At 36.4% G+C, this 19,295-nt stretch overlaps 1 protein-coding gene across 1 annotated transcript in view; it reads right to left on the reverse strand.

Moving 5' to 3' along the window:
* The window catches only part of OPA1 (optic atrophy 1 (autosomal dominant)), an 87,036-nt gene that overhangs the window by 43,026 nt on the left and 24,715 nt on the right, over positions 1-19,295 (reverse strand). The window contains exons 10-22 of the mRNA XM_010834417.1: positions 18,451-18,555; positions 16,328-16,414; positions 15,595-15,708; positions 14,811-14,891; positions 14,610-14,684; positions 14,210-14,281; positions 14,028-14,127; positions 13,345-13,475; positions 10,394-10,466; positions 10,234-10,306; positions 8,987-9,102; positions 7,764-7,828; positions 6,930-7,006 (exon numbers count right to left, since the gene is read on the reverse strand). Of these exons, the coding sequence (XP_010832719.1) occupies positions 6,930-7,006; positions 7,764-7,828; positions 8,987-9,102; positions 10,234-10,306; positions 10,394-10,466; positions 13,345-13,475; positions 14,028-14,127; positions 14,210-14,281; positions 14,610-14,684; positions 14,811-14,891; positions 15,595-15,708; positions 16,328-16,414; positions 18,451-18,555 (1,169 nt within the window). The remainder of the gene's footprint in view (positions 1-6,929; positions 7,007-7,763; positions 7,829-8,986; positions 9,103-10,233; positions 10,307-10,393; positions 10,467-13,344; positions 13,476-14,027; positions 14,128-14,209; positions 14,282-14,609; positions 14,685-14,810; positions 14,892-15,594; positions 15,709-16,327; positions 16,415-18,450; positions 18,556-19,295) is intronic.

Below are 19,295 nucleotides of genomic sequence, written 5' to 3' on the forward strand. Positions count from 1 at the left end.
AGATAAGAAACACTTCCTCAGCGATCAATGCAAAGAAATAGAGGAAAACAACAGAATGGGAAAGACTAGAGATCTCTTCAAGAAAATTAGAGATACCAAGGGAACATTTCATGCAAATATGGGCTTAATGAAGGACAGAAATGGTATGGACCTAACAGGAGCAGAAGATATTAAGAAGAGGTGGCAAGAATACACAGAGAACTGTACAAAAAAGATCTTCACGACCCAGATAATTACGATGGTGTGATCACTCACTTAGAGCCAGACATCCTGGAATGTGAAGTCAAGTGGGCCTTAGGAAGCATCACTATGAACAAAGCTAGTGGAGGTGATGGAATTCCAGTTGAGCTATTTCCTGAAAGATGATGCTGTGAAAGTGCTGCACTCAATATGCCAGCAAATTTGGAAAACTCAGCACTGGCCATAGGACTGGAAAAGGTCCGTTTTCATTTCAATCCCAAAGAAAGGCAATACCAAAGAATGCCCAAACTACCGCACAATTGCACTCATCTCACATGCTAGTAAAGTAATGCTCAAAATTCTCCAAGCCAGGCTTCAGCAATATGTGAACCATGAACTTCCAGATGTTCAAGCTGGTTTTAGAAAAGGCAGTGGAACCAGAGATCAAATTCCCAACATCTGCTGGATCATGGAAAAAGCAAGAGAGTTCCAGAAAAACATCTATTTCTGCTTTATTGACTATGCCAAAGCCTTTGACTGTGTGGACCACAATGAACTGTGGAAAATTCTGAAAGAGATGGGAATACCAGACCACCTGACCTACCTCCTGAGAAATCTATATGCAGGTCAGGAAGCAACAGTTAGAACTGGACATGGAACAACAAACTGGTTCTAAATAGGAAAAGGAGTACGTCAAGGCTGTATGTGGTCACCCTGCTTATTTAACTTATATGCAGAGTACATCATGAGAAACGCTGGACTGGAAGAAGCACAAGCTGGAATCAAGATTGCCGGGAGAAATATCAATAACCTCAGATATGCAGATGACACCACCCTTATGGCAGAAAGTGAAGAGGAACTAAAAAGCCTCTTGATGAAAGTCAAAGTGGAGAGTGAAAAAGTTGGCTTAAAGCTCAACATTCAGAAAACGAAGATCATGGCATCTGGTCCCATCACTTCATGGGAAATAGATGGGGAAACAGTGGAAACAGTGTTAGACTTTACTTTTTGGGGCTCCAAAATCACTGCAGATAGTGACTGCAGCCATGAAATTAAAAGACGCTTACTCCTTGGAAGGAAAGTTATGATCAACCTAGATAGCATATTCAAAAGCAGAGACATTACTTTGCCAACTAAGGTCCGTCTAGTCAAGGCTATGGATTTTTCAGTGGTCATGTATGGATGTGAGAGTTGGACTGTGAAGAAGACTGAGCGCCGAAGAATTGATGCTTTTGAACTGTGGTGTTGGAAAAGACTCTTGAGAGTCCCTTGAACTGCAAGGAGATCCAACCAGTCCATTCTGAAGGAGATCAGCCCTGGGATTTCTTTGGCGGGAATGATTTTAAAGCTGAAACACCAGTACTTTGGCCACCTCATGCGAAGAGTTGACTCATTGGAAAAGACTCTGATGCTGGGAGGGATTGGGGGCAGGAGGAGAAGGGGACGACAGAGGATGAGATGGCTGGATGGCATCACTGACTCGATGGATGTGAGTCAGAGTGAACTCTGGGAGTTGGTGTTGGACATGGAGGCCTGGCGTGCTGAAGTTTATGGAGTCGCAGAGTTGGACACGATTGAGCGACTGAAATGAACTGAATGACTAGTAATTCTAAGTATCTTTTTACGTACTCATTTACCTAATATTAATACATACTTTATATGTGTTGACTGTGGAGTCTAAGACTGTACACTTCTTGGTACAATTTTAATAATTTATCAGCACAGAGCACAAAGATGTTATGGAATATTGCTAAGTAAAATTGCTCAACATTTCAAGATAATATAAAGGATGAATAATCAAGCTGAAAATTGTATCTTAAAAGACACCTTACAAGAACACAGTTCTCTAAATAGAAAAAAGAAAATTATTTTAATCAAGAAAAAATGTTATCGCTAGAAAATATTTATTCAAATTCTCCAAAATTAATCTCTACTGTAAAATAGTGCTACAACATACAAAAGCAAACTGCTTATCGAGTGATCAGTTTTAAAAGTAATCTCACTTTTTAGGGTACTGTTACAAAGCTCAGGGTAACAGGAACACCCTCTTCTGTCCAAAAGCCAAACTGTACTTTTCTTGGTTGAGGAGAGTCAACACTCCCTACTGTGCAAGCTGACTCATATTCACTCAACATTTTGTGTAACATTAAGTCTATTGGGTCAATGAGCTTAGCTGCTGGTTTTCCTTTGCCAATTTTCAGGTCTTTTTTCCATTACGACCAGAAAACAAAAGTATGCAAGAGAGGCCCAAACAGGTGAAGATGAAAAGGTATATACACATCCAGTTGTAAAATAAGTCACAGGGATATAATATACAGCATGGAGAATATGACCAATAATAATGTAATAACTTTGCATAGGGACAGATGGTTACTAGACTTACAGTGATTGTTCCATTATGTATGCAAATGTCAAATAACTATGTGGTACACTGAAACTAACATAATACTGTACGTCAACTATATTTCAATAAAAACAGAAGGGAGGGAGGAAGGGAGAAAGGAGACAGAGAGAAAGAGTGTGAGGAGAGGATGCACACTGAGGGTCAGAAGGATAAAGTCCATTTAGTCATGGCGATAATGACAGATAACGGGAGAATTTTAAGAGCAAGATGGAAGAAAAGAAGCTTATCAGGGTCATCTATTCAGGCAACTTTAAACACAAACTCAAGACTTCTGAAAGATGAACAAAAAATCACGAGTCAGCCTCTGACCACGAAGGCCTTTCGCTGCTCCTGCTGCAGTCTGTGACAAGACTCTACAACCCATATACCTTTTCAAGGAGATCGTAACAAAATTCCAGACCATCAAATTCTGACAAAACTTAGGTAACTTTTTGCAAAGGACCCTCAATGATTATCTTCAAATTCTGCTGCTTGAAGCTCCTCATTAGCTGAACGTGCTTCAGTGTCAGGAAGAGGAAGCTACATTCTCCCAATCCCACAACCTCTCTTCCAAATCATTAGTCCTCAGCTTACATTGGCCAATTCCCCAGTGAATGTTCTAGGTAACTGTAGGCTTCTTCTCTACTCTTAAGTTTTGCAATCATCCAGGGATTTGATTCAGTTTAGTTCAGTCGCTCAGTCATGTCCAACCCTTTGCAACCCCATGTACCACTAAAACACAAAATACAGTTACCATTATAGTTCTATTTATTACCCTCTTCATCTCCCAAACTTTACCTATATATTCTTTCTTTTAATTAAAAATTTTTTTCTTTCTTCTTTTAAAGCATAGGACTTACTCCATAAAATAATTTAAAATCGATACAGAAAAAGAAGTCCTCCATAATTTCTCTTTCACTGAAAGTAAAAGTGTTAGTCACTCAATCGTGTTTGCCTCTTTGTGACCCCATGGACTGCAGCCCATCAGGCCCTGCTGTCCATGGAGTTCTCCACACAAGAATACTGGAGTGGGTTGCCATGCTCTCCTCCAGGGGATCTTCCCAACCCAGGGATCAAACCCTGGTCTCCTACACTGCAGGCAGATTCTTTACCGTCTAAGCCACCAGATGATCACTATTCACAGCTTAATTTATCATTTAAAAAAATTTAATGCCTACATTACTATTTGTGTGTTGATGCAGGTGATATTACACATACTGCTTAATTAATACAGTATAAAGCTGTAGAGTACATGGTTTTCCATGTTAACATCCTATATTTTTCAATGGCTGCAGAGCAATCCACTCTACGGATAAATCAAATATTATGTAATCCCAAATAAAAACCTAGTTTTCAATTTTTTTACACTTATACTATCACTTCTATCCTCTAGGTAACCTCTCAAATATCTCAAAAGTGTAATCTCTTCTCCATCTGCACAACTACTATTCAAGTCACTATTCTCTTCTCATCTAGACTATCTCAATAGCCAACTGTCTCCTTGCTCAGTTTTCTCCACCTGTATTCCACTCCTCCTACTACAAAAATCTTTCTAAAATGCAAATCTGACCTAAACTCCTCACTGGCTTTCACTGCTTGTAGGATAAATTCCAACTTTCTGAACATGGTTTCTAAGGCCCTTAATCATCTATATTTTGTTTATACCTACATTTATTTCATCTTCTGCCTCTTGCTTCTTCTATGTTAAAACCATAAGTAACTGCCTTAAGTTACCCGTGTCATTTTTCTTGCTCTTATCTCTTGGCCTCCGAAATATTGTGGTCACTGGCTTACCTAGCACCTATATATTCTTTAAATCTCAGATTATAAGAACATTTTTTGATTATTTACACCTGAGTTAGGGTGCTTAACTATGCATTCCTATTTTCCTTTCATTCTTTTAACTTCAACAAAATAAACTTCATACTTCTCACCGAAAAATGTATGCATTTTACCATGATACCATTTTTTAAGTGTATTTCTATAAATCCAGCCAGTTATCCTTCTAAATAAGGATAATTATCTCCTGCTAGTGTACATAATCAACTCCTAATGATCAAGTGATGTATACTATGTGAAAATGCTGAGAGTTTGCTGCTGCTGCTAAGTCGCTTCAGTCGTGTCCAACTCTGTGCAACCCCACAGATGGCAGCCCACCAGGCTCCTCCATCCCTGGGATTCTCCAGGCAAGAATACTGGAGTGGGTTGCCATTTCCTTCTCCAATGCATGAAAGTGAAAAGTGAAAGCAAAGTGAATCATAAGTCAAATCTAAACTGCCAATAACTTTCTTAAAATATAACTGAAGTATAGTAGACAAAAAACTTGTAAGAGTGCTTCTGGATCACCAAATACAGATCAAATAGTCTTCTGACTCAAATAATAATAAACATTATAAAGGTGTATCCTAAAATGTCACATAAGACATTAAGTAGCAAAAAGATACTACCTAATACAACATAAACTATATCACAAAAATAAAACATTTTGGGTGCAATGCAGTTGATATCAATGTGGCACGAACAGCTAAGATTAGGACCTGCTATTTTGATCAATGTTTGTGTTAATCTATAGAGTCTGGGGAAAAAGAGGGGTTTGATGAAAAGATCCAGCAACTCGAATAAATCTCTAGCAACCAGATGTCCTAGTTTTCTCCTTGCTGGCTCAATAGGCAATCTGACAATATAGTTTTCTTGTGCCTCCACAATTCACTTCGCCACCCATGCGTTTATCTTCTCGGCTCACTTAAGTGTAGGTATACTTTGATTTCAAACTCCTCTGTCCAAACAAAACTAACCATTCCATTTGATGATGCCAGAAATTTACAAAGGCACATTTTTCTCCATAGTATTACAGTTATTATAGTTTTACAAATCACTTTTTTTGGTATATTATCCTCATACAATCTAGTAAGGTCAATAGTATTATTCATTCTGTATGTATATATGTATATGTTTACATGCAGACACACACATATCTATCTCTGGCAAACTTCCAAAGCTGGATGACTTACAGAAAAACATTGCTGTTTAATTTCTAAGTCGCGTCTGACTTTTTTGCGACCCCGTGGACTATAGCCTGCCAGGCTCTTCTGTCCATGGGATTTCCCAGGTAAGAATACTGGAGTGGGTTGCCATTTCTTCTCTAGGGGATCTTCCCAACCCAAGGATGGAACTTGCATCTCCAATAAAGATAACAAATTTATTGTGTGTGTATGTGTGTGTGTGCACTTTCCTGATGGCTCAGATTAATCAACAAATAGAGGTAAGATCAGAATTCTTTTTTGGACAACAAGAAAAGATTAAAAATAGGCAAATTTTGATTAAGAGAGAAGAGAGATTTTACTTTAAAATCAAAATCAAATTTTGATTACTTTAAGAGATTACTGAGGAAGAAAGGGCACCAACATCGGGAAACTAGCACAGAATATAAACTTCAGGAACGGATACTACTGTCTGTGTTCAATTTTGATAATCTCCAACTGAGCATATAAAAGTTACAGAAAAAATATTTATAATAAACGGCAGTAAAGACAGTTCTACTCTGAAGTTAATAAATTCTTAAAATACTACAGATTTAATTGTGAAAGTAATTTTTATATGTTATTAATTAAAATACAGATTATAAAAACTTAAAGGATATTTATATATAGCTTGCTTGAGACACATTGACCCTAGTTTGGTTACAGTGCCATTCCAACATATTGACATAAAACATAAATTGAAGATGACAGTTGGCCTTAAGAGCAATTTGCATGAGTATTTTTCAAAAGAGTACACTTACTTGCTATTTTAAAAAAATCTCAAATAGGATTCATTTTCAAATGTGATTTGCACAAAACATATTAGACACATTACAAAAGCACCAGTGTTCTTATGTAGATATGAGAATTTTAAAATAATATACTCTTCTCCTTTTACAAATCAATTTTCTCTGTAGTTTTGTTCTTTATGTGTGACCAAACAAGAACAACTAGTTTTTGACAGACTGATACTTAGCTAAAGCACGATTTAACATAACTTTACCTAAAAGATTTTACAGAAATCAAAATTATGTATTTTTTAAGTATAAGTAAGGAAAAACCTAAGATGAATTAAGATTTCAAAAGAGCAAGGAGAAAGCTATCTTTCAGAATATCTCTTCTCAGAAATAATAAATACCTAATTCATTATAATTAAAATATTTAATTGGTTAGACTAAAATAGTGGTTTTATTTTATAAAAAGACATTTTTATGTTCTTGTCTGTTAGTACTAAGTGCTTGGGGGATGAGCCAAGGCTACAATAAATCACTGCCTTATCAATCTAAATTTTAGTATTCCATTATAATTCACATAGTAAAGTCTTTGAGAAAAGGTCAAATACTCACCAATGTTTTGGGGTAACCTGGCTCAGACTGATAACTTCATCGAGGATTTCATTTTTAGCTTTTTCAAATAGTTCATTCTAGGCAACATAGATACAAGTAAGTAAGATTTTCATAAGACAGTCAATTTGCCCTGCCATGATTTTCAGAGATAACTACAAGGAAAGCCTGTGACAGGCTCCTGGCTGGGCTTAGGTCTGAAGTATCCATGACCTGCAAGTAATGCTCTTCTCTTCTAGACTCTTTTCAGGAATGCCAATAACCAGATAAGGACACAAAAACGGACACAAATGCCCACCTTATTCACTCAATTCTGAATGTAGCTTTTCATGTAACATTTGTTTAGGTAAGTTTTTCATGTAATGTTATGTGACAGTGGTCAACACATATTAATTTTAATATAGTAGTGACAGTATCTAATGCTATTTTACAACTGATGGCATTTTAAAATAAAGGAAAACCAATACTTAAGTCCTATTAACTTAGAATAGTTAAAAAGGTTAAAAAGCTGATGTATCATTTTTAAAAGTTTATATTATATAAACATGTTAATTTATGACCTTGAAAGAATAGTCTTCAACTTCTTAGAAAAAAATTTTTTAAATACTTGTTTGCATATGCTAGAATCCCTAATTGATTTTTAATATTATGTAATAAATGATTTAAATTATTGTAGAAGTGACAACTGTTCCTCCAAATGTATTCCTGTAACTCTAAAATTAGTAATCATGGTTAAAAACAATTTAGCTTACCAGATTTTACTCATTAACTTAAATTCTGTTAGAGCACAATATTAAATTAGATATACACAAAATCCATAAGGCACACAAACATTACCCGGTCAAGTTCTCGCAGGCGAGGATAGTTATTCTTCCACTCAGTTTCAAGGTTAAAACGTGTTGCTGAGGAAGAAGGAAAGATGCTCAGGTTTGAGGAATCTCCTTCGTTCCAGACACAGTGGTTAAAGGCTATCTCACATATCCGGTATATTAACTGAATTTCTGAATGTGCACTGATAGCTCCTGAGTACTCTGGGCTTTCAATGTCTGCTGCTGCTAAGTTGCTTCAGTTGTGTCCGACTCTGTGCGACCCCACAGATGGCAGCCCAGCAGGCTCCTCCATCCCTGGGATTCTCCAGGCAAGAATACTGGAGTGGGTTGCCATTTCCTTCTCCAACACACATATGCATGCTAAGTTGCTTTAGTCATGTCCGACTCTGTGCGACCCAATGGACAGCAGTCCACCAGGCTCCTCTGTCCATGGGATTTTCTAGGCAAGAATACTGGAGTGGTTTGCCATGCCCTTCTCCATCTCAATATCTCAGAATCTGCATTATTCAAACAGTTTTCCAAAGTAATCCTTTTGACTTTAGTTTTTCCATTTTCAATCCACAGATCACACAGCTGACACAATTTAGTACAGTTGCTAAGAGCATGGGACTCTGAAGTCAAGTCACCAACTCAACTCTGATTTTGAACTCCATTCAAATCCCAGGTCTATTTTCTGTTACTGTGTGATGCTGGGTGCGTTATTATTCAGGCAAGTTATTCTCTGCCTCAGTCTGCTCTTTGGTAAAATGAGAATAATACAAGATTGCTGAGGGACTAATGGGCTAAATAGGTAGGATTTCCTACTGAGAAAATGGGAGGGTATACTCTTGCCAAATGAAACTATGGAAGCAAGCAAAACCATGCAAAAGGAAGGCCTGGAGTTCAGGAACCAGTACAACATACCTGAAAGTACACTGGCTGCTCTGCCTCCCAACACATTTCCTCTCATTCCTCTAACAAGGCGGAATCTGAGTTCTCTATAGTTTTCTAGGCTCTTTCTCTCAAACATTACTGCAAGCTTTCTGTTTAAACTCTGTAATGTGCTCCTAGCAATTGTTCCTCTGAAAGGAAAAATCCTGCTCTCATACAACTGAAGATTGGTATTTTTCCATTTCCCATATACTATTATAGTAAATGAACAAAAAGGAAGTCAAGAATCTGATGGATGCCTAAGTCTGTCAGGTAATAAAATACATAAATTTGAGAGCTTATTTTAAAAACCCAACGTACCTTTGAAACTATCAGCCTGTTGTTCAACTGACTCTCGTACCATTTTCCAAAAGCAGTCTGATACAGCAAGGCTTAGATTTCTTGTAGTCACCTGGTGTGCCTTTAGCATGCTTGTCCTACAAAACAATAACCAGAGTTAAAGTACATTAAAGTGGCAGAAAGGACAATACTATCACCAAGTTTGAGAATGTGCTTGTTATAACCTAATGAGAACAACCACTTAATTGCTTTATACTAGGGCTGTCCAATGAACTTTCCACGATAAAGTAATCTATATCTGTGCTGTCCAATACAGCAGCTACTAGTCACATGGGTTACTGATGCCTTGAAATGTGTGGCTACTGTGACTGAGAAACTTCAGTGTTCCTTTAATGTTAATCTGAATTCAAACAAGCACACAGGGTTAGTGACTACTATAATGAATAGCTTAGTTATTGTTGTTGTTTAGTCACTAAGTAGTGTCCAGCTCTTTGGGACTTCATGTACTGGAGCCCACCAGGCTCCTCTGTCCACTGAATTCTGCAGGCAAGAATACTAGAGTGGGTTGCCATTTCCCTCTCCAGGGATTCTTCCTGACCCAGGGATTGAACCCACATCTCCTGCTTGGCATGCAGAATTCCTTACCACTGAGCCACCAGGCAAGCCCTAGCACAGTTCTACCCACATCCCAAAAGATAATTCTCAAGACTATGGGTGAAAGGTCTGCCTTGACTTACTATACTAATATAGAGGAAAACACACTCTTCTAGCTCAAGACTCTCTACATGTTACAATGTTTTAAAATTCAGTTGCTCTTTAGCATTTCCTTTTTGCTTTTCTGTTAGTATCTTATTTTCTGTTAACATCTGTCAGTATCTATTTAAGGATATCTCTTTGACACTGCCACCTCTCACTCCCAAGTTTCCCCAATACTCTGAGAAATCTGGATACATATTTAAAAATAAGTGTTGATTTTTTAAAAATCACCTTGTAAGGGAAACAACTTAAGAGGCACTGGTGTTGTCCCTGGTGCCCATATGCCAAGGGGCAGTTGATTACGACACAATGTTTTGTACTATGTGATAAACTGCTCCCAACTGTGTCCCAGTAGTCTGAGGACTTGCTTACTAGATACAGATGACTGTTTGAGAATTCATCTCTGGAAAGTCAACGTTAAACTGACAGCTATAAGAGAAACTTTTAAATTGGAAACAGCTGAAGTTACTCCCTCACTATCAATTCTTTAAATATTTCAATAAGATACTTACTTTAGGAGTTTTGAATTCTGAAAAAATTCTTCTTCATAGTCTCTTATAGCTTCAATGCTTTCAGAGCTGTTTCCTATGGAAAGATGGTGGTAAAGTTCTCACTAAGTTCATTTTTATTATTTGAAAAAAAACAAAAAACTAATGATCCATCTTTGCATACCTTTTCCTGTTACAACAGCAAAATAACCTAGAGCTTTCATTGGGAAGAGTTTTCCTTCAATTATCTGCTGAATCTATTTTTAAAAGTAGGAAAAAATAAACATGACATGTGAGTTTACATAATTTCAAAGCATAATATGCTATTTAGAAAGCAAATTTAACAATGCTGTATATGTATATGTTTAGGTAAATGTATGTCTGTACAAGTGCTGAAATGTATTTCAAATGCTATTTGAGGAAAAAATAAAACACATTTAATTTTGTTATATTAAAAATGTATTATTAAACATAAGTATCAACATCAGAACTTGGAATGATGTACAGTGGCTTAGAGTCAGGCCTTAGTTTGAATTTCTGCTCTGTCACTAACTAGGTATGTGGCCTTAAGTAAGCTCCTTAACTTTTCATAATGGTAGTTGAAAAGAGTACATGATATTTAACACAGTGCCAGGCATGCAGACGCAATCAGTAAATGGTAGCTACTATTATTATTTCCCCAACATCTAAATTCTAACAAAGTTGGATGGTCTTTTTTAATTAATTCTGAAAAAAAAAATTGGATCCATTGGTCCTTAACTCTTTTGGGTCAAATCTCTTTTTCTAAATGTAATAAAAACTGCAGACTCTGTCCCCAAAAAAACAAACATTTGCACAGATCTATCATTCACACATAATATAAAAGAATTCCTACTTTCAGAAACTCATTCAGATAAACATTGAGGTAAGAATCCCTCTTCTAAGTAACATTCTTAAGCTAATGCTAAATCTTTAGTGTAAAAAGAAAAGACTGATACAAGCTTCAACTGTATTCAAAGGAAATACAAGTTCATTACCCTAAAGAAGAGAAGAAAATGAAAGAAAAGATGGGAAATGGGAAGGAAGCACAGAAGTTTGCTTCTACCTCATTTTCCCTTTTCCATATCAGGACCAATACTGCCATGGCAGGCCTTCTCCTTGAAAACAGGGCAAAGCTAAGGTCATGGAGACTGCAGAAAAGAGTTAACACAGCAGGCTGAGATTGCTGTCCTCAGAAAGGCCTGCTTGTCCTTGGCTGGCATCTGTGAACTTAACCGGTAAACAATCCCCTACATTGTTACAGAACTTTCCCTAAGTAACAGTGGCTTATTGTGCAATCAATGTGGTTTATGAACATCTGCTTTCCTTTGGGCGTCTGGAATTTTGGTATTTGTGGGTGCCTATGTGACCAGCCCTCAATAAAAACCTTAGGTGCTGAGTCTCTAGTTAGTACCTCGTTGGTGGAGGCTTAAGCATTTCTTGTGTGACTCTACTGGGAAAGGACTCTTGGAAAATTGAGCCTGGTTTCCTTCAGATATCATCTCTTGCATCTTCTTCTTAGGTATAAGTATGACTATGTACTGAGTCCTATGAGTCTTTCCAGACAATCAGTGAACCTAGGGGTGGTCTCTCTTGGGAATTCTTACCACAGAGGCATAGTCCCACAAATTTTCAGATTTGTGAGAAAAAGAGAAGTTCTAAACAGAAGTACAAGGGATGGCTATTTATATTTCAAGCTCTTGTTCTATGGGGGATGAAGTTATAATAATAACAATGGATGATAGCCACAATTTACGTAACACTCTCATGCTAAGCTCAACCACTTTACAACAAACATTTAACTCAATAAATCTTCATAACCTATGAGATGTGCTTGTGCTTAGCTGCTCAGGTGTATCAGACTCTCTATGACCCCACAGACTGCAGCCCGCCAGGCTCCTCTGTTCATGGGATTCTCCAGGAAAGAATATTAGAGTGGGTTGCCATTCCCTTCTCCAGGGGATCATCCCAACCCAGGGATGGAACTCAGGTCTCCTGTGCTGCAGAATTTTAGTACCATTAATATTTTCATTTCCAACAGGTGACAAAGCCTAAAGCACTGAAAAAGTGAAATAACTTACCCAGTGTTACATACCAACAGCAGAGCAGATGGGAAACTAAGGCAATCTGGCTTAGTTTGTGCGCTTTCACCCACTTTTACATTATGCCTTCAGAATTAAGAAGAGCGCATGCCCTAGTAAAACTTGCACACAATGGTACCTTGGAACAAAGTTCTTTCCTTGTTAAGGGAGGAGGAGAAAATGGACACGGAACACCATGCACAGATGTCATGTGTGTGTGTTTGTGTGTATGCTCAGGGGCTAAGTCGTCTGACTCTTTGTGACCTCATGGACTGTAGCCTACCAGGCTCCTCTTGTCCATGGAATTTTTCAGGCAAGATCCTTCTTCAGGGGATCTTCGCAACCTAGGAATTGAACCTGTGTCTCCTGCATTGGCAGGTGGATTCTTTTATCACTGAGCCACCAGGGAAGCTCATATAGAAGTCACAAGAATATCAGAAATGAAAATAACCCTAGAGATAAACTAGCCTAATAGACTGGATTGTGCTCTTCCTGGATGCAGAACAAATTAACAAGATTTGCCCAAGGACATGTAGCCAGCTGTTGGTAGAGCATGGATAAGAATGCTGAGCCTAGACACCCCATCCAATGCCTTCTTTATTATGAACATCTGCCACACACTCTTTAATCAGTTAAGAAAGGTAATGTTTATCTGAATAAAAAATAAAAAAATTTAAAACAAAGAATAACATAAGTAATGTCCAGAAGGAATTTAAACCATCACTAGTTTTACACTAATTTATGAATATTAACTAATGTTAAAAAATACTGCAATGAGGTTAATGACTATGTCAGCCTACAAAATTTAGAGTAAGCAACATTAGTTTTAAGAATTTGAATCAAACTAGTTATAACTGTAGAATTACACTTAAACCTCAATTCTGCACTTATATAATTTACTATAACTTTACAATACTTTGCTTTTTTAATGAAAACCAAGAAAAATCCCATTACTACTTTTATTTCACAAGGAAATCTTTTTCCCCCCATTCAGTTTCTGTCATAACTAAAGCTTGCATAAAGAATTTGCCCTCACCCTGCTTGGACTAGTCACATTTTTCTCTGCCAGGTCTACTTTGGTCAAAACAAATATTGTCCTTCTTCCATGAGGATCCATTTGACTGACCAAGTCTGTAACAATGCTGCGTTCAGCATCCACAGATCCATCTGAAAATAAATTAAAAAATGACACTGTAATGGCTACAAAGTGGGTTTTAAAAACTTCAAGAAGCTACATCTTGTGTCTAACACTATAGTAAAATCATCTTTCTTAATATTTTATCTTAGTTGTGAAAAGAAATTCTAGCCAATAAGAATTTCTATGATGCCTACACAGGGAAATTCATCAAAATATCACCAACCTCAATTCTACTTATAAAATGAACAGGAGGAGAAAATAAAACATTTGTTTTATATGTTTATGTAAAGTGAAGTTGCTCAGTCGCGTCCAACTCTTTGTGACCCCATGGACTGTAGCCTACCAGGCTCCTCCATCCATAGGATTTTCCAGGCAAGAGAACTGGAGTGGGTTGCCATTTCCTTCTCCAAGGGATCTTCCTGACCCAGGGATCAAACCCGGGTCTTCCGTGTTATACGCAGACACTTTACCATCTGAGCCACCAGGGAAGCCCATGTTTATGTAACACATATGTAAAACAAACCTTCATTGCTAAATAAAGAAGAATACTAGTGCAATTAAAACCTTTCAATAAGATTTACCTTGAATACATAGTATGATGGCATTAGGGTTCTGCATGTAAGCTTTGCTGATACTGAAAATAGTTTCCTTTGTGTCAGGAGCCATCCCTGATGTCACAGTCTTGAAGAAAAAGGTTTTAAAGGTCATTATAAATGTCTGCCACAACAGAATAAGATAAGATACATGTTTTGTATACACTTACATTAATCACACCTGGTAGGTCAACAAGCACCATCCTCTGTAGTCCAGGACCTTTTACATTTAAGGATATGGTCTGTTCAGGGAAAAAAAAAATCCAAAAGCCAAAAAACTAACTGAAAGACAGCTTGTTAGCAATTTTTTTGTTGACACATATCCTGAAAATTCTTTATCTCATTCATTTAGATATGTGGTTCAGAAAAAAAGTTATGCTTTTTCTGATCATGGGAATAATTATTTCATAAAACTTTCCCACAAAATGAAACATTCTTTGGAATATTAAAAAAAAAAAAAAGACTATCTTCGAACTGCTTCAATCTAAATATCAATGCTAATATCATGATTTCAAATCATAAAATACTGGATTTCCATAAAACATGGTTGAAATGAATTGCAGGACTTACCTCAGGGCTAACAGTACAGCCTTCTTTCACATTTTTCCGCATTCGGAGTTCTATTTCATGTCTTAATGCGGCAAGCTATCAATGGAAAAACAACAAAATCCTAAGAAAACTGTCAGTTAAATATTCCATTTAGTTGTCTTTTATAAGTTTACACAGATTATAAAAAATTACACATATAAATCTCATACGAAACCTACTTACATCTTCCTCTTTAGTAAGATCAAACTCCCGAGAACTATCTTTAAATAAGGCCACGTGATGAGGGCCTTCACTGAGAGTCACCTGAAATTAACAGAAAATTGAGAAGACTGTATTTACAATTTCTATTAATTCCCACAGTACTTACATGGTTCCATTTCCCAGTCAATGTTGTACAGAGTACCAAGCACAAAACCATCAATCTCAAAACTTGAAAAAACTAAAAGGAAATTCTGCATTGCACATCAACAGTAAATTTAGGTAACAATTCATTTCTTTAACATTTATTGAGAGTTAAATGTTTCAGAGGTTGTAGGTGTTCTCCATCTCCACTCACTCCCTAGGTGATCTTATCCATTAGGGAGTTAAGTACCACCTTTAGATGTTTGATTATGACTCCTCCATTTCCATCTCTAATCCAGATCGCCCTCCAAACTTGCACATCCAGCTGCTGCTTTGTTAACATCCCAAAGGCAAGCCCCAAACTCCTGATCTTTGTTCTTGTCTGAGGGATGACTTCTACTAATTTCTACACTAGGAATAATTCCAAATGCTACATATCAATTCTTTCGTCAAAATTCTTCATTTCAACACAATGGACAAACTTCGTTAAAGTGATTACTTCCCTGAAGAACTTCGTTTGGCCTACCTTTTTCTTTTAACTGAAATATGGTTAACAAACAATATTATGTTAGTTTTGGTGTACAAAACAGTGATTCAACATTTAAATACATTAGACAATGATCACCACAATAAGTCTATTGACCCAGAGGGCCTATTTTCTTACCTTAACTGGAGAACGGGTCATCATCTCCCCAGACCCTCTAGGAAATATTCGTGCCTGAGCAATCATTTCCAACACACTAGTTTTTCCAGCACTTTGATCTCCAACCACAACAACCTTACCACAAAATAAATACCACATATTCAAATTTTTTGATACAAACTTAAATTCAATACATTTGGAATGCTGCTGGGAATTAGTCTTTAAAAACTGTCCAGTTAAATGATTTTAAAATATCCAGAAAAAAAAAAATGATAGTTTATACGTGGATGTGTACTGAAAATAAACAATAAAACATCAATTGGATCCATTATTTATAGCCAAATTTTTATTACTAACGCTAAACTACTAGTTTTAAAACCAGATTAACATTACTATTGCATAAATCTCTTCCATAGCTAGTTTACTCTTTATAAAGACATTTTCAATTCTGTGAGGTTATATTTCTCCTATGTACCTAATTTTATCTACCAAGCAGGAATTTTAATATCATAGACATCATGTATATATAATGCCAAATATCTGAAAGCCCTCCTTCATTATGCATAAATACAAGTAAACTAAAGGACCAAAACAGTCAAACAACATTCAATGCTTGAGACATCACCTAGAACACATGAATATTATAGAGAAAATTTTGTCTTTGTCTATGTATACACACACACGTAACTTTTTAAAAAACTAATGTGCTTTTCTGCTAATGGGCAATTTCACTGTGTACTAATTTTTCACTTACCCTCGGCAGATGATCTTGTGTATTATAACTGGCATCATAATCAGACAGAACATCAAGAACTTCAGAATACATATCAATCAAAGATTTCTATAAAATTCAAAAATTCAATATTATAAAATACAGAAAACATTTTTAAAAACCCACAGATGTGTCAGGATAAAAAAGCTGATAAATTCAAAGAGTTCCCATAATTATATTCTGAGTAAATGTAAAACAGTATAGAATAAAATTCCATAGCTTCTTATCCAATTTATTTCAAGAGACACTGATTTAACACAGTATGTTAATTCAGGATTTCCTAATCTTCCAATTAAACACTAAAAGAGGGAGGTTACTGTTTAACATTGAAGAGCTAGGGGCTTCCCTGGTGGTCCGGTGGCTAAGACTCCCAGCGTCCAATGCTAGGTGCCCTGGATGGATCCCAGAGCCGGGAGCTAGGTCCCACACGCCTGCAACTAAGAATCCGCACACCACAACTAAATATCCTTCACGCTGCAACTTAAGAACAACTAAGGATCCACATGATAAAACTAAGGACCAGGGGCAGACAAATAAATAAATATTAAAAAAAAAAATACTGAAGAGCTAATATTAAGTGCCCAACAAAGAAAGACCATTAACACTCAATAAGCCAGGTACCAACTGAAAGGAATGTTCGGTGTTTCCCTCTCAGAGAGGGAGAGGGAGACTGAAGAAAAGGTAAAGTAGAGAAAGAATCACCAAAATTATTGTTAAATCAGTAAGGACGAGTAGTGTATACTGATAACTGGGCAGACTAAAACATGAGAGCACCAGGAGCAGACATCCTGTATTGTTCTCTCAGTAAAATCAGGGTCAAACAAGTTTTCTGGAAAATAACAAACTTCAAGTATTTGAGGAATGACTGAACATATAAACAGGCCTGGGAAAAAGGCTACTAAAAAGCATTTAATAATTAAAGGTAAGTTTTAATACCAAAGTAGGAACAAAATGAGGGCCTGAAGTTCCTTTCATCTCTAAACACCTACAAGTAATTAAAAGGAAAGCAACTATTATCCCTTGGACCTAAAGATAAACAACAAACTTTTCAAATCTTCATTACTATTTCACTTAATGAGAGAAAATACAACTGCTCAGGTAAATTCTCAGTATTTATTAACACTTGGATGTGACTTTTTCAGCTGCCACACATTGGCTTATAAATAAAGTCATGCTAGTATCATGCAGTTGTAATTTGGAGTCAGAACTACTAATACATGTTGGTTAAACCAGAACTGTATATCCTTGGACCTTGGCCACAAAATGCATGTGTCATGATTTATTGAAGTTTTGCTACATATACCTTCTGTTTACTTATATGACATTTAAGTTAAAAAAAAAAGAGTTACTTCAATTTAATGTAGCACATACAGGTTGTTTAGTGGGGAATAATAATATTTAATTTGCTGATAATGGTAATTATCAATGTGCTGATAACAATACCAGCATGTTTATTCAAAAATTCTTTAAAATGCCTAAGGAACCTTCCAGAAGAAAATGTTAACTATTGTAAAACTGAAGAAAATGGGCTCTTCATGCAGTGGCACTACAAGTAAGGCAATAAAGAGGACACATGTAATTTTCTATTAACTTACTGATTTTACAGCTGCAGAAATGAAGTAAGCCTAGCAGTAAAGTGTTAGTCACTCAGTCGTGTCCAGCTCTCTGCAACCCCACGGGCTGTAGCCTGCCAGGCTCCTCTCTCCATGGAGTTCTCCAGACAAGAATATTGGAGTGGGTTGTCATTCCCTTCTCCAGGGGATCTTCCCCACCCAGGGATTGAACCCAGGTCTCCTGATGTACATTGCAGGCAGATTCTTTACCACCTGAGCCACTAGGGAAGTTTAATATTTCATAAAAAAAAAATTGATTCACTGATTCATAAGTATGAAGAATTTATGGATCTAATAAAAAAACAAATGTTCGGAGACTATAATCTACAAAGTCTTTAACAAAAGACGAGACCTCCCTTTCCCCCAAGGGCATAAGATTAGAAAGAAAAGGATGATAGAACCCTTTGCAGTTCCTTAAAAACTGGTATTGATGAAGACACAATGTGAAGTGGCAGTTTTGAGAGCTAACAAGTTAAGACACACTTAAAATACCTTAAGCTTTCTATGATGGATGCCTTTGTCATCTTTCTGTAATACTAATTTTCTCAATTCTTTGTTCTCCTTTTCTAGCCGTTCCAAGATTCTCTGGTACTTTAACTGCAACACAGTAATACAAGTAACTTCATAAGAAACCAATCGGTTAAAAAATAACATTAAGTATAAATTAAAATCTTCCTTGATCCTGAAGCACTTAAAATGAATTATTTTATTTACAAGTTAACTATGAAAATGTTGAACAAAATAATGATGAATATTATCTCAAACAATGAACTTCATAGTTTTCTGTTATAATTGGCATCTTATTGGAAAATTATTTGCTGTTTATGTTGAAGAAATTAATAAAAATACTAAAAATAAAAGGAGTTGAAAAGGCAAGCTCTTAAGTATACTCTATGAAGCACTATTTCCTGCATCAAAATTTTAAATCTTCAGTTAAGGCACATTTGACAAAAATTCAAATTTTGTTTATGCCCCTATATTATTTTATTAAAATGGTATAAAATAAAAATAGCTAACGGTACCTGACCATGCGTTACATGACAGGCCCTTTACTCAGTGTTTCACCTGTATTAACTCCTTTAAGGCTTCATGTGAGGCCAAGGTTATACAGGTTAGGAATCAGAGGTTAGAGATGCTTAGGAGCCTATCCAAGGTCACATAGTTTTGAATATAGGTCTGAGTTGAGGGCCCAAATTTTAAGTTTTGGTAAGCTTCTATGACCAGAGATTACACATTATAATTTTTAAAATACTGACATAAGAACAATTTAAAAGACTAATATGTTTATACAAGCTTTTTTGTCAAATTAGATGCTTGGCTACACCAATAAATGTGAT

The sequence above is a fragment of the Bison bison genome, unplaced genomic scaffold, assembly GCF_000754665.1.
Source record: "Bison bison bison isolate TAMUID 2011002044 unplaced genomic scaffold, Bison_UMD1.0 scf7180017864032, whole genome shotgun sequence".
NCBI lineage: Eukaryota > Metazoa > Chordata > Mammalia > Artiodactyla > Bovidae > Bison > Bison bison.